This window comes from Agelaius tricolor, unplaced genomic scaffold (assembly GCF_023055355.1).
Source record: "Agelaius tricolor isolate 1412-34295 unplaced genomic scaffold, bAgeTri1.0.p SCAF_20, whole genome shotgun sequence".
Classification (NCBI taxonomy): Eukaryota; Metazoa; Chordata; class Aves; order Passeriformes; family Icteridae; genus Agelaius; species Agelaius tricolor.
In genome coordinates, this window is record NW_027269280.1 from 9,571,217 (window position 1) to 9,594,264 (window position 23,048).

The 23,048-nt window shown below is 51.5% G+C and overlaps 1 protein-coding gene across 1 annotated transcript in view; it reads left to right on the forward strand.

Moving 5' to 3' along the window:
- The first annotated feature begins 1,679 nt into the window (after window positions 1-1,679).
- TBX5 (T-box transcription factor 5) overlaps window positions 1,680-23,048 on the forward strand; it is a 36,227-nt gene continuing 14,858 nt past the window's right edge. The window contains exons 1-6 of the mRNA XM_071444903.1: window positions 1,680-1,855; window positions 3,962-4,056; window positions 6,611-6,730; window positions 8,093-8,240; window positions 10,358-10,510; window positions 18,789-18,880. Of these exons, the coding sequence (XP_071301004.1) occupies window positions 1,709-1,855; window positions 3,962-4,056; window positions 6,611-6,730; window positions 8,093-8,240; window positions 10,358-10,510; window positions 18,789-18,880 (755 nt within the window). The 5' untranslated portion in view covers window positions 1,680-1,708. The remainder of the gene's footprint in view (window positions 1,856-3,961; window positions 4,057-6,610; window positions 6,731-8,092; window positions 8,241-10,357; window positions 10,511-18,788; window positions 18,881-23,048) is intronic.

Below are 23,048 nucleotides of genomic sequence, written 5' to 3' on the forward strand. Positions count from 1 at the left end.
ATAAGCGGCACTTCCCAAAGCAAGGAAAAAAACCCAAACAAACAAGACACCACAACAGTTCAGGAGGAAAAAAAAAAAAAAAAAAAAAAAAAGGAGGAGGAGGAGGAGGGGAAGAGAAAATCCTTAAATGGTCCCTGGAGCTGCGGCTCTGCCCCCACGGGCTGGGCCCGGGCCCGGCGCGGCAGCTCCCGCAGCGCCCCGCGCACTTTCCGCGCTTTCGCTTCGCCTTTCTCGGCTCCGGGGCCGGGAAAAAACCTTTGGGAAGAGAGGGAAGGAGGGAGGGACGGGCACGGGCCGTGTCCGCACGAGCTGCAGCCCCAGGGGTGCGGACCTGGAGTCCCCTCGCTTTTTGTCCTTTTAAATTCTATATCCGTCCGTGTGTGCGTTCCCCACCACTAGCGGGGAAGATAATTTTCTCCCCCCTCCCTTCCAATCCCAATTTTCCTTCGCTTTTAAAGGAGAATTGCCTTTTTCTCGCTCTCTCTGCTTGATTTTGAGCAGCTTTCAAATATCGTTGCAGGGCGAGGAACTCATTTAACAACATTCTCATGTATTTAAACCCAATATTGCCTCCATATGGTTGGCCTTTCAGAACTGAATCCCCTTCTTTGAAACATGCAAGAAATATTTTTCTGAAGTTCCGAACTCCTTAAAAACAATAAAAACCTAACAGATAATTCCATGGCTTTTATCTTTTTTGGTGGATTTTTTTTTTGTGTGTGTGTTGCTATGAAACTTTTACCATTCCTGATAGACCTTTAAAGCTAAGTCAAAATGCAGTTTTAAAACTCACTGCGGTTACTCACATCAGATATAAAGCTCGTTTTTAAGCTCGTTTTCTCTGCTGGTGCAGTTTTATCCTAAATGTTTTGGCTTAGTTCACTCCAGCCCCAATTCCACCTCCCGTTCACCAGCCCGAGTCCTCGTTACCTCGCACAGCGTTTGTCCGATTGATTTATTTGCATTTTTATATTATAATTTTCTCGTCCATCCTTTGCTTTTCTTGTAACTGCCCGGGCTAAGAGAAGAACAGGCTTTTAAAATTTTTTCCTGCTTTATAAGAGGGGCAAAAAGTTGAATTTTCCTTGGGAATTGGGTGCTAGAAGCGGCCTCGTGTGTCAGTGGCGTTTTCCTGCTCCAAACCGGAGCGGGGTGAACGCTTCCACTTCCCTGCGAGGAAAGTTGGGACTTTCAACCCCCCGGGCCGCAGCGAGCCGGGAGGAATTGGAGGTGGCCAAGCCTCTGGAGGTCGGGGGGATTCGAGGTGGGGCCTCCAGAGCTCCGTTTGTGCCGCTCGCTGCTCGTTCCGCAGCCCCTCGGGTGCCTCGCTCCCCGCGTGCTGCCAGGCAGCCCTAAAAACGCGCTGTTTACCTTTTCCAAAAGATGCATTCAATAATACCGCCTCCCCCTTCCCCTCCCTCCCCACACCCCCCCCAGCCCCCCCCAAATCCTATCATCCCTTGCGGGCTGCGATAATAAATAAAAGTCTTTATTTCTCCCTCTCCCAAAGTTAAAGGGCCTTGTGAGTGTTAAAGTGAGTGTTGGGATGGTCGGGGCAGCCCCGGCCGGCGCTGCTCTCGCTCGGAGCCACCCCGCCCGATCAAAATCTATCTTTTATTAAACGTCAGCATTGACTTGTGCGTCTCTTATCTCTGCTCTCTCCCGACGTGTGCCTGCAGTGGGGGATTCGGCGAAGGAAGCTCGTAACATGGCGGATAGCGAGGAAGGCTTCGGGCTGCCCAGCACGCCGGCCGATCCGGAGGCCAAGGAGCTGCAGGCCGAGGGCAAGCAGGACACGCAGCTGGGCAACACCAGCAAGTCACCCACCTCACCCCAAGCAGCCTTCACCCAGCAGGTAAGCGCCACGCTGCTCCCCTTGCACCCCATCCCTGTTCCATTCACTCCTTTGCCCCTTTCCCACCCCATCCCTCTTCCATTCGCTCCTTTGCCCCTTTCCCACCCCATCCCTGTTCCATTCGCTCCTTTGCCCCTTTCCCACCCCATCCCTGTTCCATTCGCTCCTTTGCCCCTTTCCCACCCCATCCCTGTTCCATTCGCTCATTGCCCCTTTCCCACCCCATCCCTGTTCCATTCGTTCATTGCCCCTTTCCCACCCCATCCCTGTTCCATTCGTTCATTGCCCCTTTCCCACCCCATCCCTGTTCTATTCGCTCATTTGTCCTTTCCCACCCCATCCCAGTTCCATTCGCTCATTGCCCCTTTCCCACCCCATCCCTGTTCCATTCGCTCGTTTCCCCCTTTTCCCCGCGGTTTGCCCCCTCGCCAGCCGGGGGTTGGGTGAATTTAGGCCCCACGCGAGAGCAAAGCCTCGCCTGGCCGTGGGCTCACCCTCCTTTCGTGTTATTTGAGGTCGTGCTCAAGAGCCAAAGCTGCGGGGATGTGCCCGGGAGAGTTTTGGGGGTGTGGAGGAGCAGTAGGGGAGCAGGACCCCAAAACACAGCGAGGGGAGCCCGCCCTGCAGCGGCACCCCCACACCCACCAGTGTCCGAGCCCGAGTGGGCAAATGCACGGGCGGAGATGCCCTTTATATTTATATATAAATGTGTATGTTTTGTACATATCCACATCTGTGCACCCTCGGACACCCGGGTGGGCACAGCGGGCACTCAGCACAGGCTGACCACGCGTGGGCACCCCCAGAGCGACACTTGGGGGGTCCCTGGTGCCCTCCCTCAGCCCTGGCCCCCCTGGCGCTATGTGGGCTCCGTGCTCCGAGCCAGCCCTCGGCTTCTCCCCGTGCTGGGAGCCCTGGCAGGGGAGAAATGCGAGGAAAGGAGATTTTCACCGCGGTCCCTGCCGTGGGGTCCCCCGGCAGGTACCCCCGATGGACCCCGCTGCCCACGGGGTGCACAGAAGGCTCGGCAGGGCCAGAGCGGGCACCGGGGGTGTTTGGAAAGCGACCCCCGAATTCTGAGGGGCATTTTTAGTGACGGGGAGAAGGGCTTGGTTTGGCCGGGGGTGTCCCCTGTGCCTCCCAGCCCGGCTGCAGGGATGTGTTGTCCCCACGGTGGCATCTGCCCCAAGCGCAGGGTGGGAAAGAGAAAATCAGGGGGCGACGGGAGCAGGGTGACACCCCACGCCGCTCTGGCCTGTAAATCGCTCGTGGGACGGTGTCAATCTCCTCCGCTTGGCTCTGGGAGCAGCCGGGCCGGGGCGCCGGGGGATTTCTCCGGGAGGATGCGGTGGGAGCCGGCCCGGGGGCTCTCTGCCATCGCCCCCCGCCCCAGAGCCCCGCAGGACCCCGCTCCAGGCCTGCCCTGAGCGGCATCCCGGGCATCCGGCCTGCAAACCCCTCCGATCTGCAAACCCTCCGGCCTTCAAACCCTCCGACCTGCAAACCCCTCCGGCCTTCAAACCCTCCGGCCTTCAAACCCTCCTGCCTGCAAACCCCTCCGACCTGCAAACCCCTCCGGCCTTCAAACCCCTCCGGCCTTCAAACCCTCCGGCCTGCTCTGGGCAGGGCTATCCCGGGAGTGCCCCGAGCTCGGCCCGCAGAGCCCGGCCCTTCCCTGCCAGCTCCCGGCGGGTCCGTGCAGGGCCCGGCTGTCCTGGCGAGTTTGTCCCTATTCCCCTCGGGGCTGTCCCCGCTCCCCTCAGGGCTGTCCCGGCTCCCCTCGGGGTTGTCCCTGCACCCCTCGGAGCTGTCCCCGTTCCCATCGGTGCTGTCCCCGCTCCTCGGGGCTGTCCCCGCTCCCCTCAGGGCTCTCCCCGCTTCTCTCGGGGCTGTCCCCGCTGCTCTCAGGGCTGTCCCCGCTGTCCTCGGGGCTGTCCCCGCTCCCATCGGGACTGTCCCCATGGTTCTTGGGGTTGTCCCCGCTGCTCTCAGGGCTGTCCCTGCTCCCCTCGGGGCTGTCCCCGCTGCCCTCGGGGCTCTCCCCGCGGCTCTCGGGGCTGTCCCTGCTCCCCTCGGGGTGACGCTCTGTGCCTCCCCGCTCCGCAGGGCATGGAGGGCATCAAGGTGTTTTTGCACGAACGCGAGCTGTGGCTGAAATTCCACGAAGTGGGCACGGAGATGATCATAACAAAGGCCGGGAGGTAAGAGCAGGGGGGCTCCACGGTCCCCTCGGTGTTTGCGGGGACGGGGGGACACCCCCGCCTGGCTGGGGGGCACCGGGCACCTCCCTGGCACGGGGACGGTCCCACCTCTCGTGTCCGAGCCCGTGTGTGTGTGTGTGTGTGTGTGTGTGTGGGTGGGTGCCACTGCCCGGCCGTGCAGAGCCCTCCCTGCCTGCAGAGAGGCGGCAGAAATTGTTTCTTCTGGCTTCTTTCTTAACCAGAACAGTTGGGTCATTAATTCCGACTTCAGGCCTTTGGAAACTTTCCAGGCGAACGCGAGTTGCAACCACTTGGCCAAAAAGCAAACTTTGTTTAGAGCAGCTCGCTGGGCCATTATTATTATTATTATTATTATTATTATTATTATTATTATTATTATTATTGATCCAATTTGGCTCTTCTGCTTTCCCCCAAAGTTTTATGCGTTTTACAGGGTTTTTTATTTATTTCTGCTCACTGTGGAGCGAATATTCCCATCTCAGCCACTTCACCCCTTTTAAAAGTCTAGGCGGTCTTAAGCTACTGTTTATAGAGAGATAATAAAGCTGTTTAGATGCAGAGATAGATGCGTCGGCAAATAAATATCATGTGGGTGTGTTTCTATGCGGGTGTTTATCTGCGTGGGTGTGCGGCAAAATATGCAGCCTTGCAAATCCAACTTTATTGGGGTTTAATCGATTCCATGACCGGCTGTGTAAACCTGATCCGCAGATATTTATATGTGGACGAGGGTATTTTTGAGGGGATTTAACATTATCCTGGATATTAACGTGGTGGAGGGTTGTTAAATTGAAGAGCGGCCAGCGAGACGCAGTAAAAAAGTCTCTCCAGTCCTATCAACAAATTGGGAGCAGCCCGAGGGAGGATTTTTCGTTGTGATTTTCAATTAGAATTCTTGGAGAAAAAGGGAAAAAGTCTCCACGTGTAGGAATAGTTTCAGGTTGTAGGGACGCAATCAACAGGGCAGAATCAAACTTTCATTTTGCTCTGTCAGCTGGTATTTGCTGTGGGCTTCCAAAATTTGCCTGAAGAGGGAGGGGGAAAATAAATATCGACCTGGCTGGGTAAAGTTTTAGCGAATAGATCTCGCCTTCCCCTTGAACCTCGCTCCTACAAAAACGGATTTGAGAGGGATTTGTGGCCAAGGGGACATGGGATGAAGCCGGTGTTGGGATTGGGATCTCCCGATAAAAACCCCGGTTCACGGGGACAAAAAAAAAAAAAATAAATCCAACTCTGGAAGGGAGACAGAAACCACCTTGCAGAAATTTCAAACAAAAATCTCTGTGGACAGAGATCTCATCTGGAGAGCAATAAAAGAGACATTTACAGGCAGGGCTCGAGGGAAGATGCGGGCTCGGTTTCCTTATTTACATCATTGCCCGTGGTTCTCGTTGAAGTCCCTGGTCGCGCTGCTCAGGTGTTTTCCATGGAGTTACAGATTAATCTCCAGGTGGAATTTGGTTTCTTCTCCCTTAAAAAGTTTAAGTTCAACACCCGCTGCCTTCGTTGGGCACTTTTCACCCCCCTCCTACAACTTTTTAGACCCGAATTAAAGCCCAGCCCAGGTGCCCCACGGCAGCGATAAGATCCCGAGCCTCGGAGAAGGGCGCGGTATTTTTAGAGGTGTGGGACTTTTTTTTTTTTTGTGGATTTTTTTTTTTTTTTTTTGTTGTTTATGCCTGTTTTAAGTCCAGGGCTCCATTTTCATCTGCTTTATTTTTAAATATTTGGAAAGCTCGAACTAAAATAACAGCAGTGGTTTAAGTGCCTGCCTTGCAGTAATGGAAAATATTTCGAAAAGCCCCTGCCTTGTGTGTATCCGAGGGTTTCCAAGGATTTGTCAGGTGTGCTTGCTGCTGTCTCGGGGTGATCGCACGGCTGTTCACGGATTTTCTCTTCCACCTGAGTGCGTGCAGGTTTTTTTGCTCCGTATCTGTCCCTAGAACCTCGAGGTGTTCATATAAATGTATTTTAAAATGTTTATATTTCTATATATGTAATATATGAGAACATATTTCTATAAACATATACATTTATAGAAAGATATACAAATATAATTTTTATAGGCGTATCTATATTATAACTTTTATTTTAAAACTTTTTTTTTGGCAAATTTCCTCTCCCGTTCCCGTGGTTTATGGAGGGAGGGAAGTAACTTGCTTCCAAAAGTTCTCACGCTCAGATTTGTTAAAAAAACCCGGAGATTCAAAACTTTAGTGAAAGAAATAATTAGTAAAAATACGAATAAACGAGCAGACACACGAGGAGGTGAATGAACAAACCCGCCAGCCTCGAAATTCCGATTTGGCTTTGATAAATCACCCGGTTCGCCTGGATGGGACCCAGCACCACCCAAACTTGTCCCACACGCCAAGGGGACGGTGGGGAAGATCCACCTGGGACCGGGGTTTAGCCCTTTTGTTAAATGTTCCCCCCAATGTCACCTCCTCGCACACACGAAATCACCTTGGCAAACTTTGGTTTTATACTTTTATCTATTTATTTATTTATTTATTTATTTATTCAACAGGCGGATGTTCCCCAGTTACAAAGTGAAGGTCACTGGACTCAATCCAAAGACGAAGTACATCCTGCTGATGGATATTGTACCGGCGGATGACCACAGATACAAATTCGCCGATAATAAATGGTAGGCACGCCTGGGGGACAGGGACGAGACCTCTGGGGCTGCCCGGGGGCGAGAAATCCTTCAATCAGCGGCTCGTCCTTCTTTTTCCGTGCAAAATGTTGGGCTGCAGGAGCCTCACCTGGGCGCAGTGGGGTGTTCCTGGAGAAATGGGACAGAAATCCGAAAAAAAAGGAAAAACCGCAGGAATTCTGTCGCAATTAACGAATCCTGATTGACGATGAGGTTGTTTGCTATTGTGGAGCTGATGGTTTAATTATATTAAGGAAGGGAATATCGCCGGGCAGGAAAATCTTTAAGGATTGGGGTTTTTTTTCCTCCTGGCCGTTAATTAGGGGAAGGATGGGGTTAAACGGGCGAGCGGCGAGAGCCATCTCCGACGGGAAAGGTGCCAAAGAGCTCAGTAATTCCCCGAGCCAGCCGTGCTGGAAATGCCTTTTCTGCCCTGCACGGGGTACCTGGGTGCGAGGGGACGGAGGGGCAGCTGGAACCCACGGGAGGAGCCCCAGGAAGGGACGGACGGGGAGCAGGAGCCCACGGGAGGGGACGGACGGGGAGCAGGAGCCCCAGGAAGGGATGGACAGGGAGCAGGAGCCCACGGGAGGGGATGGACGGGGAGCAGGAGCCCACGGGAGGGGATGGACGGGGAGCAGAAGCCCCAGGAAGGGATGGACAGGGAGCAGGAGCCCACGGGAGGGGATGGACGAGAACAGGAGCTCCAAGAGGGGACTGAAGGGAGCAGGAGCCCACGGGAGAGGGTGGCCGGGAGCAGGAGCCCCAGGAAGGGACGGACGTGGAGCAGGAACCCACGGGAGGGGATGGACGGAAGCAGGAACTCCAGGAAGGGACAGAGGGGGAGCAGGAGCCCACGGGGGGCTATGCCCGGGGAGCAGGAGCCCCAAGAGGGGATGGCCGGGAACAGGAGCCCCAAAAGGGGACTGAAGGGAGCAGGAGCCCACGGGGAGCTATGCCCGGGGAGCAGGAGCCCCAGGAGGGGATGCACAGGGAGCAGGAGCCCACGGGAGGGGACTGGAGGGAGCAGGAGCCCACGGGAGGGGACTGGAGGGAGCAGGAGCCCACGGGAGGGGACTGAAGGGAGCAGGAGCCCCAAAAGGGGACTGAAGGGAGCAGGAGCCCACGGGAGGGGATGCACGGGGAGCAGGAGCCCCAAGAGGGGATGCACGGGGAGCAGGAACCCACGGGAGGGGACGGATGGGAGTAGGAACCCCAAGAGGGGACGGACGGGGAGCAGGAGCCCACGGGAGGGGATGCACGGGGAGCAGGAGCCCACGGGAGGGGACTGAAGGGGGCAGGAGCCCACGGGCCGTCCCCAGGCGGCCGCAGCTCAGCCCCGTGTCCCCGCAGGTCGGTGACAGGCAAGGCAGAGCCGGCCATGCCCGGCAGGCTGTACGTGCACCCCGACTCCCCCGCCACCGGAGCGCACTGGATGAGGCAGCTGGTTTCCTTCCAGAAGCTCAAACTCACCAACAACCACCTGGATCCCTTCGGACATGTAAGTGCCGGGGCTGGGACAAGGGCATCGTGCTGTGCAGCACCCATGGCGGGTGTCCCCTGCCACCAGGGCCTGCCAGTGTTACCCATTCTCAAACCCAGGGCTCCTGGGGCGTTATTTCACCCCGGAGAGAGCGGGATGAGCCTCACTGAGGACCCCCCAAAAATTAGAAGCATAAACCTTCAATAGAATTGATGGGAATTGATGGGAATTGATGACAGACCCCCGGGGCCTGGAGTTGGCGAGTGGGTGAAGCTCTCCTGGCTTCACTGAGTATTTGGTCACTCGGATTTTAATCGCATGGAGAGTCCCCAATCGTCAAAATCCGCCCGCTGCCACCGAGAATTTGCCTAACAGGTAAAATCAATCAGGCATAATTAGCGGAGGAAATAGGACCTAAAACGATGTGGATCCCTCGATCAAAAAAAAAGAAAAAAGGAAAAGTAACAATAATTAAAGACAATTAGAGAAATTGAAATCCCGCTAGAACTTCTTGGGCATTAAAAGTCTTTGCGAGACTCGTGGGGCCGTGAAAATTTGTGTGAATTCTGCAGCCAGGAACAGCCCTCCTTCGAAGGTCTCCAAAGATGCGAGTTCCTCTGAGCAAATATATATGTGCATGTATGAATAAAATATATATATATGTGTGTGTACATATATATATATAAAATATATAATTGAACGAATATGTGACTCCAGATCCTGCCAGCCCTTTCCAAGAGTGGATTTTTCTCCAGTCTCGTTTCAACACTTCAGTTTCATTTTTTCCAAGCTGTTTTTTCTCTTCTTCTTCACTTTTTAATGATAAATTTTGTGCTATTAAATCCTCGCCCACGCGGTAGCCAAGAAGTGAGAGGGCTTTGGGGGAGAGGAGCCAGCAGAGTCCCGAGCCCACCCCAATGCTGAGCATCATTTACAAGCTCTCCTTTGCACCTCCATTTGCGGGGCTTGATTTCATTTTTCTTTTTATAATTCGAATTTTTATTTTAATTCTAATGGAGCTGCTGCAGAAGGGGTTTGCAGGGGCTGCTTCCCAGGGATCAGGACCTTTCCTGCGGGAAGAGGGAGGGGAGCAGCGCAGCCGGGGGAACCCATCCCAGCCCCGGGGGTGCTTTTGGGGATCCGGGGGGGGATCCGGCCCGGGGGAAAGGGGCCAGGCATCCCCGCTGGGAACAGGCGGCTCTGGGGAAAAAGTCCCTCCAAACAAACCGAAGACGCTGAGGGGACAATAAGGGACTTCAGAGGAGGAGCTGCGCCAGGAGCCTCTCAATTAGAGTCGCTGTAATGAAATTAAAAACCATTAGATCGTTCACCGTTGATGTCTACGACTTTCCTGGATGTCAAAGCAATTTGCTTAAACCCCCGGGACGGGGGAGGCGGCGGCGGGACGCGCTGCGTCTCGCTGTCGCCAGGGTCCGGCAGTCATTATCGGGCCCGAGCGGCCCCCCGCCGTCCCCCATCCTCCCCCGGGATTAACCCGGTACCGAGCAGGGCCCGCTTTTTATCTGGAACCCCCCGCAGCCCCTCCCGGCTCCGCCACCGTCCTGTGCGGGTGGCTGGCGGGAGGGATGTCCCTAAACCCCCAAATCTCCCCAGCTCTCTTCCCTCACCCTTTCTGCACTCTTTACCCCCCTGCCATGGGATGGGGGTGTTGAGATGCCCCCATTTGCCCCCATCACGCGTTGGGGGAGCAGCTCTGGCCCCTCAGGGGTTTGTGTGGGGGGAGCAGGTGAGGAAGCACCTTTGACAGCACCTCCTGGCCCTGCTGGGCTCCCCGAGTGAGTTTCTGGAGAGATCCGTGCCCCTACCCCAGCACCTCCATCTGCCCTTCGAAAGGGCTCCTGAAAAGGGCAAACGTTTTGGGGAAGGGGCTCCTGAAAAGGGCAAACGTTTTGGGGAAGGGGCTCCTGAAAAGGGCAAACGTTTTGGGGAAGGGGCTCCTGAAAAGGGCAAACGTTTTGGGGAAGGGGCTCCTGAAAAGGGCAAACGTTTTGGGGAAGGGGCTGCGGGTTCCTGCTGATGTGTGTCCTTCTCCTCCTGACCTGGCAAGGGGGGGATGCGCCGTGCTGTGCCCCCTCCATTCCCACGGGATGTCCTCTCCTTCTCCCCCTGCCCAGATCATCCTGAACTCCATGCACAAATACCAGCCCCGGCTTCACATCGTGAAAGCGGACGAGAACAACGGCTTCGGCTCCAAGAACACCGCCTTCTGCACCCACGTCTTCCCGGAGACCGCCTTCATCGCCGTCACCTCCTACCAAAACCACAAGGTGAGGGGCTGGGCCGGCCCCCGCCCCGCAAACCGCATCCTGCTCCTTCCCTCTTCCTGAGACACTCAGCCCCTCTTCCCTCCCTGCTGCTTCTTTGACCCCTTCTTTTTCTTTTCCATTTTTCTTTCCTTCCTTCTCCTTTTTCTTCCCTTCCCTCTTCTTCCCCCTTCCTTTTTCCTCTCCTTTCCCCTTCTCCACTTCCTTGTCCCCTTCCTTTTCTTCTCCTTATCCTCGTCCTTTCTTTTCCTACTCTCCCCTCCCTGTCCTTTTCCTTCCCTTCCTTCTCCTTTCTCATCCCCTTCTTTTTCCTCTCCTTGTCCCCTTCTTCTCCTTTTTCTTTCCTTCCTTCGTTCCTTCTCCTTTCTCTTCCCCTTTCTTTCCTCCCCTTGTCCTTTCTTCTTGTCCTTTCCCTCTCCCATTTTCCTCCTCCCTTCCCCTCTCCCATCCCATCCCCTCTGTTATTCCTGGCCGCACAAAGCATCCAAAGCCAGGCTCGGGGCGAGCCGGGGAGGGGGGAATGAGCTCACCAGGATGCTTTGCTTACATGGAGACGACCAACCGAGGAAGTTTGCTTTATCTTCCCCCCCTCGCCGTGGGTCAAAGGCTCCTAATCTGGAGGAGGGAGCCGGGCGCTCCCCTCGCGGCCGGGCGCTGATAACCCGGCTGCCCACGGGGGGCTCGGCAGCCGGGAGGCCCGGGCAGGAAAGGGAGGCTCAGCTCCCGGGATCAGCAAACAAAGCACGAGAATAACGGGATGGCTTTGTCTTCTGCTGGCTTGGGTGGAATAAGGGTTTTCTTGGTGCTGTTGTTGCCCCTCCGCTCCTTCCCTGCTTGGGTTTGGGCTTCCCCGCCCAGCACGGGAGGAGGAGGAGGAGGAAGGCTGAGTGTTGAAGGCAGTGTGGTTCTCCACAGATGATTCTTTCACCAACTGTCGTTTGCCACAGCCCCATGAAAACTCAATTTCTTTCAGCAAAAAAGCAAATTCCTCTCCTAATCACATAAAAAGCACTTACTATAAACTTGTACTTACAGGCAGGTAGGATGGCTCCTTTGTACCCCATAGAATAATTGTTTTTCAAACAGAGAAAAGTCATTTAGCACCCCAAAGAAATCCTGGATGCTTTCCTGGAAATGCAGGTTCCTAAAGCTGTGTGAAATGATTGCATTTCCTCCATCCATCAGCTGACCAGCAAGCTGCAGAGAGCAGAGCTGGGCTGGAGAAGAAAGAGTGTTCCACCATAACTAGGGAGAAAGGAAAATACTTCCCTGCCCTTTAAAATAGGAGCTGCTGGCACGGCTGGGACAAGCAAACCCAATCCAAATTGAGTCCTTGCCAAATTATGCCTTAAATTATAACTCCACTGTGGATGCTATAAAATCAAGTTTAACTTCTGCTTGATGGATTTGCAGAAAGAATATAATATTAATAGAAGTGGGAGTTAATAAAACAGGACACACTGCCTGCTTTAAAGGCATTTCCCGAGCAGAAAACAGACGTGAATGGAGCTGCTCTCCTTTGAAGAAAAATGGGGCTGGTTTATAGGAAAAGAAATGATCATGCAAATAAAACTAAAGCAAAGCAGGAACATGTAAGTACAGTAGTTTGGGAAAACTGCCATGCTAGGAGGAGCAGGAATATTTGATTGTAAATCAGCAACATCTGTGTGATAAGAAATGACATCTGTGTATCTGACACAGGCAGGAATCCCCACAGACACACCAGGACACATTTTACACACCCCTGACACGTTTTACAGGCTCTGACATCCCTCTGCCCCCTGACACACACATTCCTCCCTGTGCTGCTTGGAATCAGGGGGGAACAGGGGAAGAGTGGCTGGAGCCCCAAGATAAAATCCCAATTGGGAAAGATAGAGCCATAAAAATAAACCAGGGGATGATCTTCCCTAAATGGCATCTCCCTGCAGGGAAGGGAATAAAAGTTGGAGCTCACCCCAGTGCAGATGGGGAATGATATTGGGGTTGATGCAGATGCCAAGGAGAAACATCTCCCAGCTGAGGTGGGTGAAACTGAGTTGGGGTCTTTTCCCCCAGCTGAAACCTGAGCTCAGCTTTCACAGCTGAGGTTGCTTGGAAAACCAGATTTTTCTTTTGTAACACAGGCTGCATTCCCCCCTGCCATAAAGGATGGCAGCCCCCAACATGTGGGGCATCCCCAGCTCTTGCTGTCAGTGCACTGCTGATTTTTTTCCCATTTTTGTCTCTCACCTGTAGCTCATCCCTCATGCAATCTTTCCCATCCACCCCACCCAGCCTCTGACATATTTTACACAGAGTTTTATACACCAATGTATTTTACACACACACAAATTCATCCCTGCACGGGGTTTAGGTTTCAAGAGCTCTGTTAGAGCTGAATTCTATTACAGAATGAACTGTGTAACTCACCCCAAAATGCATTTGAGTCCGTGCTTACACAGCTTATAGAAATACCTGCCTGCTTCCAGATAGGTCAATTTATTTCAAGAGCACAGCTGCAATCCCAGTGCAGGGCTTGTGCTTATTTCCCCTGATATTTTAGACAGCCTGAAAAGATATTTAAGCACCCTAGGATCTCCCTCTCCTCAGCCCTACTCCCCAAAAAGAGGCTTAAGCAATGAAGAGAGTTTTGGTGAAGTTTTCAGGGCGGTTGTCAGCAGCTCCATTGGTCACCTCCCCCCTCTCTGCTACCCTTAAAAACACCCCAGAAATACTGAGGTGTTAAAAAAGGTCACATGCACATTTCATTTCCTTGCCATTTACACAATGGGTGCTTGCAATCAGGTTGATTCCCAAATATTAACTTTCCCTGCAGTTAAGCACCATTTTGCTGTAGCTTAAATCATTGTGTTACTGGCTCATATTTATTAGGTATGAGCTCTCTGCTTAGGACCAGGAAATGAACCTAATAGACAGAAATAATTAAGGTTCTCCCCTCACGAGGGTTCTTTCAAAAGCAAGAATTCACAACAATTATTCTCATTAATTTTTACAACCTACTTTCCCCCTTAGCTGGGCTTGGGCTTTATATTGGTTCCCCCCCCTCAGGATATCCGGTTTTATGCTGATTTTTTTTTTCCCCCACCCTAAGTTATTTAACATTCTTGGTAGCCAAAATTCTTTTAAGGAAACGTTTGCCCCGGGTGGGATGTTCCAGGCACCCAGAAATGCTGTGTGCACCAGGGAGGAGCAGGGCAGGGCATGGCCAAAGATTGGATTCACTGCCAGGTATCTGGTGGGGTTTCTGACTAGAGAGGTTCATCCTTCCCCAAAAAAAGGAGGAAGGGAAGAAAAAGGTGGAGGAAGGAAAGAAAAAGACCCAGTGCTAAAATCATGCTGGTGAGTCAGTGGTGCTCCACTCTGGGAGTTCTGGAGAGCTGGTGTCCCCTCTGAGCATGTGGCTTCTTGTCACTGTCCTTGAGGGCTGGAGGTGGGCAGGTCCTTGGGTGTGGGTTTTTTCTCCTGAGAGCTCCATTTTCCCTGTCTCAGGTTGCAGGTGGCCACCTCCACCCCTTCAGCAGAGGCCACCAGTGGGGTGGCCTGGCTGGCATCTCATGGGACTCCCCTGTGCAGCCCCCAGGCTCTCCCTGCCCTGCCTGGGCTCATTGTCCCTGTGCTTCTCCATCTGGCTGGAGAGAGGGGACAGCCCCTCTCCTTACCCAGGGCAGACTCTTCTCCAAAGAGGGCTCCCCCAAGTGCTGGGAGAGACAGAGCTCCTTGGGGCTAAGCAAGGTGACACCAAGTAGCTCCTCTTCATCACCAGACCTGGTGGCTTCTGTGCAGCCCTGGGGATGGCAGGGAGCTGCTGCTCTGGGGCATTGAGGATGGCAGGGAGCTGCTGCTCTCTCTTTGATTCTCTCTGCTGCTCCTCATGATTCTCACTGCTGCTCCAGGCCTTGCTGGGACAGTGCTTCCTTCCAGGGATCTCGTGGAAAACTCTTCCAACTCTGGCTGAAGCAGCCTTGTCACCTTCTGTTCCCAGTCCTGTTCCTGCTCCCTGCCAGCCCTGGGATGGGGTTCTCAGCCAGCCCTGAGCCCCTGGACCCTTTTGGTCCTCAAAGCAGCCCCTCTCCTCCAGTTTGGCCAAGGCTCCCTCTGCATCTGGCATCCATCCTGCCTGCAGACTCACCTCCTTCCCCCAGAGCTCTGTGCCAGGTCTCTGTTCCCATCCTTGGTCCCTGTGTCCCAGCAGGCTCCTCAGTGAGCCCCTCTGTCTCACCCCAGCACTTCCAAGCAGCCTCCCAGTCCCTCCCATTTCCTTCACAGCTTTGGGTTCAGCATCTTCTCCCCTCTGCCAGAAACTGCCCCCTCCCTTCTCCTGGGGCTCTGAGTCCCAGCTCTCCATCCAGCTCCTCTGCCTGGCCCAGGTGTCCCTGGGCTCAGCAGCCAACTTGTCTGCATCTGTTTCTCTCCTTCCCACTCCTCTGGTTTGGCTTCCTCCATCCTGCCTTGGCTCCTTCCTGGGCTCATTGAGAGCCTGGCAGAGAAGTCTCTGTGCTTTCCAGCTCCTGTGGCTCCCAGCACTGCCAGCTCCAGCCCTGGCACAGCTGCTCCAGGTCCCTCTGTGCCACCCTGAGCAGGACCATGGGCACCTGCAGGCCAGGGAGAACTGGATCCCCACGGAGAGGGGAGCTCCATGAGTGCTCTGCACCTCTCAAGGGTGATCATCTGCACCTCTTCATCACTAAATGGTGAATTTTTTTCCCCCTCCAATCAGTTTTAAGTTCTCTAAGTAGACCTGAGTGAGAATCCAGAAATTCAGGATCCACATTCCTTGAAGAACATTCCTTTTCCAGAATGCCCAACCTTTCTTAGTTTCAGAAGAGCCCAAAAAGATCAGGGTGAAGAGTTTTCCCTTAGCTTAAGTGCTTAAAAAAAGAAGTTGCTAGCAAAATACATAAATAAAATAGAGTCCAGAACACCTGGTGTGGAGCACATCACCCCTAACAAAGTTTTAACTTTGTTACAACTTCTAAAGTGAGAAACAATTGAGGAAAAATATTAAGTTCTTGATAAAAAATACTACAAAATTGTAGTTTTGATTTTGGCCATAATGATATTCGTGAGCCCTTAGGCACAAATTTCATATAAATGCATGTCTGTGGAAAAGGAAAAAGAAGTAAAGCATCTTTCCTCGACCTAACTCCATGCAAAGCTCAATTTTGTCCTGCTGGAGCTGAGGATGCTGTTGGGAAGGTCTCAGCAGAAGAGCTTTGTGGCCAATTAGCCCAGAGAAAGGAGTGCAGGGGAGCAGCCCAGGGGTTCCTTTGGGATTCCCGATTCCACTGGGAACTGTCACTTCCCATTAAAGTGAAGATGAACCCATAGGTCAGACAAACCCTGAAAAGTGGAAATCTGGGAAGCTTCACCCTGCAAAGCTCTGGTCTCCAAGGGTCTGTGGCTGCTTCAGAACCAGGGAAACTTTGCTGTCAGAAACAAATACACAAAGCCCTTCAGTTTTATTGAACCTGTGCTGTACAATTCAGCCCTGGGCACTCTGTCTTAATGACCTCGCAGGACGTTGTATTTTGTTTTATTTTTCATGAGGTAATTGTCATTTGACTTTCTGACAGCTTTTCTCCCCCCTGCCCCCCGTGAGTTATAGTCAATTAAACTCAGTTTTGCTGTGGCAAAGCTGATCTAGAAGAAGGTTATTTCCACCCCTGAGTTTGCTTTTCCACCTCTGGAATAGTTGGGAAGTCAGGCAAAAAAGTGGCCAAGTGAAATATCTTCCACAGGTTGTTTGCTAAAGCAGGGATTCACCAGCTTTTTCTCTGTGTTTTAGTTTGTTGTGTACAGTTTTGTTAAATCTGGCTTGGGCTCTCCTGGCTTTGTGGTGGCTGATGCCATGAGGTGTCACCTGGGGAAACTTTGTTCTGGGAGCTCCAATCCATCTGAAGGACACTAAAGCTCTGAGAATTAATTCTAAATCTTTAGTCCCTGGTTTTCAGATGCCTTCAATGCAGCAGATCCTTAATTTTAAGGAGGCTGAAGTTGGCTGTGATTCTCTTGGGGCTTTTGGCCATCAGCATCAACACCTTCGCTTGTAAGTGTGTTCCTGGTGTGGGTTAGGGGATTTCTCTTCTCCTAAACCACCAGATTTGCAATATTGAGGTCCCATTTTGATATTTTGGCTGCTATTTCGTGGGTCATTAAAACCTTGAAGAATCAAACGGGGCATTCAACTGAGGGGCTTAAACGAGGGGCTGGAGCACTGCTGGCTCCTCCTCCAGTGACCAGAGTGCACTGGGGACCTGTGAAGGCACTGCCACCCACCCCAGAGCCCTCTGGCAGTCCCCATGTCCCTCCCTTGATTCCAGCAGGGAGCTGAGGCTCCCAGTGCAGGCGCCTTGGTTAAAATGCCTTTGGTCAGGTTGGGATGAATCCGGCCCTTTGTGCCTTTGTGTGCTGGTGCCAATCCTGTAAATCCTCACTCACTGAAGGACTTCACTTATGTGCGCAAATATTGCCATTGGGGTCGGCAAGAGAGGACAACTCCTACATTTACAGGGCTTCAGGAACATTCAAAATGTTGAATAATGCCTATTATTCATTCTAGAAGAGTCACCACCTTCAAACCGATAGGCAGTTGCTTTGCAAAATACACAGCTGGTTGTGTAATAATTCAGGGCTTTTAATTACAAAATGCACCTCTGTTTTATTGCTAGAGAATGGCTCAACTGGCAAATTGACCCCAAAAGATTGTTTGTTTACCTTCTCTTTGAAATCTGAAATGAGGGACAAAAAAAAAAGTGCCAAAAGTGCCAAGGGCTTGTTTATGTGCTGAAGTATGGTCCTGATTTAATGGGAATGCCTGTGGAGATAAGTGTAAGTGTGGTGGGGGGCTCTGGGAGAAGTTTGGGGCTGAATAAGGCAAAAATGGCAAATAAACAAGCGGCCCTTGGAAAAAAATATGCAGAAAGACAAGAAAAGAGCAAAATAATCTGGTTGTGCATCCACCTGGCGAGGTTTGCTATTGACACTGGGCGAGCCAGATTTTCCTCTCTGGATTTTGGCAGGGAGGTGGGCCTGGTTGTTTGTGCTTGACTCTGTGAGCATGAACCTCTCTCTGTTCTCCCTGCCTTGATCCTGAGCTCTTTCCTTCCCCTTGGCCAGCTCTCAATGGGAAGGAAGGATGGGGTTTCCATAAAACGTGGTGAGAGCGTGAAGCTCCTCCAGTGGCAAACACGGGGTTCTCTTTCCTCCTGGGCAAGTGTCTCTCCTGAGTCCTTGCTGAGAGCTCAGACTGCCAGGCAGGGATGGAGAAAAGAGGGAAAAAAAGGGAAAATTCCCCTCTTCTGCACAAACTTTGGGTCTTTGCAACAATATCACACCTGGTCCAGGCTCAGTCCTCTTCTGCCAAGGCACCAAAGTATTTCCATCAGATTTGGCAGGCAGAGGGAGTTTTTGCAAAATCCACAGGGCAGCTGAGGGTGTTGCTGGTCCACAATGAATATTGGCTTAAATGACAAGCCCTGCTCACCAAAACCCTCAGGAAAAGTAGTGGAGGAGGGATGGAACCTCTTGGAGCAGCATAGTCCCTGGGTAAGGGCATGGTCTGTCTAGAAGCTGCTTTAAATCTTAAATTTAGATGTTTTAAGAGGACCAAAGTTGAGACTGAGGGGATTAATCTGGCTAAACTTTAGACTCTCACTTAGTGAGCAAACTGGAAGTGATGGGGAGACAAAAAATCCTTAAGGGTTTGATGGTCACAGGTGAAGTTGCCCTCAAAGTAATTTAGGTAATGAGTCCATGCAGTGCTGCCAGCTGTGGGGCAGGATGGCAGATGCAGAGCACCTGGAGCACATTTAGCTGGTCTGAAACACCCAAAGGGTGAGATTCAGTGGCCTGGGAGAGAGGGTGCAGGGTCTGAGAGGTGAGCTTTTGGTCTTGTCTGTGCATTGATGAGAAAATACTTGTTGGGATTTGTTCAGATCCAACTTCCATCCCTGGTCCTTGGAGCAGCGAAGCCCTTTCTGTCCCAACAGCAAAATGAAACTCTCAGAAAGCAGATTTTCTCCAGAGAAAAATGTGTGTGAGCAGTCCCACGTGTTAGTTATGGGACAAGCCTGGGAGAAGCGAGAGGCTGTTGACAGGAGATATTTTTCCTGTGGAGCATTCCAGGGAAAGGCCCATCTGGAATGGTCAGTGCCTGAGCTGAGGGATGCCTGGAGTTCCTGCAAGCTGTGTTTTCCCTCCCATCCCACCTGCCTTGGGTTTAATAACCTTTGTCCCCTCTGTCCCTTGCCGTGACCCTGCTGCGTTTCCTCCCTTTCAGATCACCCAGCTGAAGATTGAGAACAACCCCTTTGCCAAAGGCTTCCGTGGCAGTGATGACATGGAGCTCCACAGGATGTCCAGGATGCAGAGGTAACGTGTGCCACCCTCATGGGGACCCTCCCAGGGTCACCAGAGCCACCTGGGCCTTGCTTGGCACGTCCCTGAGCCAGGACATGGTGCCACTCCCTGCCCTGGCATCTGCATGGGTGCTCTACATCAGGTTGTTGAAGTATTCCCAGGACCTGGAGCCAAAATCCTGGACCTTCTGCTCCCTGGGGAGTTCCTTAATTGCTGGGTGGCAGAGGCAGGAGCTCACTTGTGGGATGCTGTCTTGGCCACAGGGACTTTGCATTTCCTTCAGACACGTCCCCATCCAGAGCAGCCTTTAGCTTTGTACTAAACTCTCCTCTCTGAGGCTGCACTTAGACCCATTAAAAATTTGGAGTAGCTGGAAGAAGATCTAGCCACCAGAGTGTTCTTTCTCCCAGGTGACAGTGCTTTAAAGACAAAGCTCCCAGCCTTGTTTTGGGAGTAGGGCTTTTAAGCCTGCTCCAGCTGCCTCTGGAGGTGGTGGAGGAGAGTCCTGTGCTCTGTTGTTACTGGCTTTGGAGGGGCTTTGGCAGGAGGGGAGTGTTTGCCTGCTGGGTTCTGGATGTGCAGAGCAGGAGCAGAGGCGTGGTGGTTTCAGATTGAAGAAGGAAAGGTTAGAAAATGTTGGGATCTCCAGGGCCAGGTGGCTGAGGAGGCCTTTTAGAATCTCGGGTTTGGCTGCAAGTACTTAAGCTGAAAAGCAAGCCTAAATCTTGTTTGAAAATCCTGTTTAATGTCCTTTTCTAAATGTCAGGCCCTGCTGGTAATTAACTTCGTGCTTTTACCTTCACTTGGAACTTTCTCCATGTGTCAAGCTGCTTCCTGGTGCAAATGTTTTGCAGGAACGGTGCCATACCCACGATCCTAGCTAAGACAGATGGAGATTCTCAAAAGAGCATTTTCCAGGAGGGGAGGAGCCACTCAGATCCTTTATCCTCTGGCTCCTGCTGGAGGGACCTGCTTTGGGACCTTCTGATGGGAGGGTTTTTCCCACTGCCCACCCAGGAGCCAGCTGTAGGTGGTCACTCCTGCTTGTTGTAGTTGATGATATGAGCGTGGCCCTCCATAGCCAGGAAAATTGTGCTGTCAGGCACCAAATAATTCCTGCAAACATGCCTGGAACCCACCCAAACTGGGCAAATGTCCTCCTGTGTACAAACATGTTCAGACTCAGCCCCAGAAAAGCCAAGATAGATGTATAAAGAAAGGTATAGGCAGCACTTAATCTGCTCCATCGAAATCATCTCCATGGGCTCCTGAATGTGCTCTGTGTTCCCTGCCTGCCCTTTCCAGCAGATCCTGGCAGGATCTGTCAATATTTATTTATTTATGGTGGCACTACCCCTTGAAATAGCTCCCCCCACCCCGTGCCAGTCTCCCAGCTTCTACTGGAACTTGAGTGATGATGTGTTCTCCCCCCTGCCAATATTTTTTTTGCTGCCAAACCACCCTTTCATTACAGCCACTGGAAAGATTTGAAGGTTTGGATTCAAGGGGGGTTTTTTTTCTGGAGCAGGAGGGAGGAGGTGGAACAGGGAGGACTCTTAGGAAGGGCTCAGTGCCATATGAAGAGCATGGCATCAAGCCACACTGAGCCCGTGCTAAAAATTGATTGGCGTTTTTATGCAGGGGCTGCGGTCGCTGATGCAGGGAACAGAAACACTTGGAATATATAAATATACCCACTCAGGGCTGGAAGGGTTAAAATCCTTGCCTTTACTGGATAATTTCTGATGTTCATTTTAATAACTTAGCAGAGGAATGGCTGTGTGCCTTTACAAAGGTGGCATTTTTTTTAAGGGAGGGCAGGATAAGATGATTATAGTAAAATAAAGACCCATTCAAGGTTGCAAATATGTGCCCACCTTTGTGGGTTTTTTATGTAGATACATGAATATATTCAAAATTATATATGAAAATATATAAAACCATATATAAAATCAGTTATATATATAAATAAATTGTAGCTATAAAAAATAGGTTGTGTCTATGAGATAAAGAACCATTCAGGATTGAGAACGTTGCAGAACTATGCCTTGCCTTTTGTGGGTTTATATAGATTTAACATATAAATATACATTAAAATGTAATTAAATTTATATGTTGTATATTTTAATATATAAATGTATGTTTATGACGTTTCCCAGTGATGGACTAGTCAGTCTATCCTGGTTTTAGGGGAATGATGGGGATTCTCCCCTTGGAGAATATGGTGGGATGCATTTTTAGTGCTATTCCTTCATTAGGAAAAAGTATCTGGAAAACCCCCACATTTTTATAACAGTTCAGAGCCTTTTGTACCAGAAGCTTCTGACCTGACATTCACCATGGCTTTGAGTCCATCCCTCTCCATGGCTTTCTCCTTTCCAGAGCCTCCCATGTTGGTTTTTTCCTCTTATTTCCCAGAAAGATGGTAATAAGTCTGTCCAGGTAGGACTTCATTCAGGAGTGGTGTGAAGACTTTCAGGAGAGGATTTAAGTGAAAAAGAGAAGCCACGAGCTCCAGAGAGATCCGAATTCCAGTGAATGTTAATTTTCTTCCCACTGCCTTTCTTTCCTGAAGCACAAGAGGTGCCTTCAGCAGCTTCTTTGGTAGGATGGACCCTTTGGGAAGAGGAGGTTTTTCAAAGCTTTCAATTTTCTGAGCATGAGGTTGAGTTTTTTATTTTATTGAACATTTAAAAGAAAGGAAAATCCATAGAGGGATGTGAGTTTTACTACATGTGTGGGTCTGGAGTACTGTGAGGGAGCAATTCTGGTCAATTCAGTAACCACTTCTTGCTGCTCATCTGCAGCTCCCATTGTCTGTGGTGGTTCTCATGGGGGCTGAGGAGCTTCTGGAAGGCCCTGGTTATTTTGTAATTTAATACATTTTGTAAATTAATGCAGTTCAACCCTTGAAGCTTCTGTTGGGAAGGTTTTAAGGGAGATGATGATGCCATGAAATGGTGGCTCTTGGCTCCCTCAATGGGTACTTTGAGCCCTTGAAAAGTGACAAAAAAATCCAGAATGCTGCACATGACAGGGAAGAGTGACAGCACAGTCTGATGTTGTGGCTGTGTTTTCTCTGTCAAGGATCACGAGCCAGTTTGCTGCCTTTGGCATTGATCCACAGCAATCTTCTTGGCTCCAGAGGAATTATTCCAGAGATTCCCATGCGTCATTGAGAGCAGAAACAGGGCCAGGCACCGAGGACACAAAATCAGCTCAGTGAGTCAGAGCCAGTGGGACAGAGATGACAGTGCATTTTGGGGTGCCAGCAGAAGAAATGGATGAGCTCTGGTGTTCCTTGGCACTCCAGCATCCTGTTGGACTGGTGAGCACCAGGCTGACTCAAACACACCAGTTTTGGTCTGCTGCAAACCACCTCGTTCTTCTTGTGTCCTCTCACTGCATCTTTAATCCACTTCCATTTCCCAGGTTCTGTCACTGAAATCTCCCAGGGGTCTCCCTCTGTCTGAAACATTTTCAGTGTGAGATTTGGCATTATAATATCTGCTGGGGAGGGGATGCTTTCCTCCAGCACACATCCCCCAGGAAATATTCCTGATCCTGGTTGAAATGTGTTGTGTAGAATTTGACAGAATTCAGATGAAGTCCAAAGGGAAGCTGGGCAGACCTCACTCACAGCTTTTTTGAAGTGAGAAAGCCACTCAAGAAACACAGGGTAGCTGCAGTTTCTGTCACTGACCTTTCTCTGGGATCTCAGCAGCAGGGTTTGATCAGCAGCAGCTCAGCCTAGCACGAAGGGATGAGGTGCTGCCTCTGGCCCACATCCATTCTCCAGCTCCTCTTGTGTTCCTCTTACTTCAACATCTTTTTCTGGAGAAATTTATCTTTTCATTTCTGCTAATGAGAGCTCTTGGTCTCTACCTGGTTCTTTCCATTGCTGGTTCTTGTGTCGGTTCCAGAGATGGCTTTGGGCTGCACTGCTCAGAGGAGTTGCTAACAGGCCACAGGATCATCATGGAATAGTTTGGGTTGAAGGGACCTTAAAGCCCATCTCATCCCACCCCCTGCCATGGGCAGGGACACCTTCACCATCCCAGGTGGCTCCAAGCCCTGTCCAGCCTGGCCTTGGACACTCCCAGGTGCACCCACAGCTTCTCTGGGCACCCTGTGCCAGGGCCTCCCCACCCTCACAGGGGTGGATTTTTTTCAAATATCC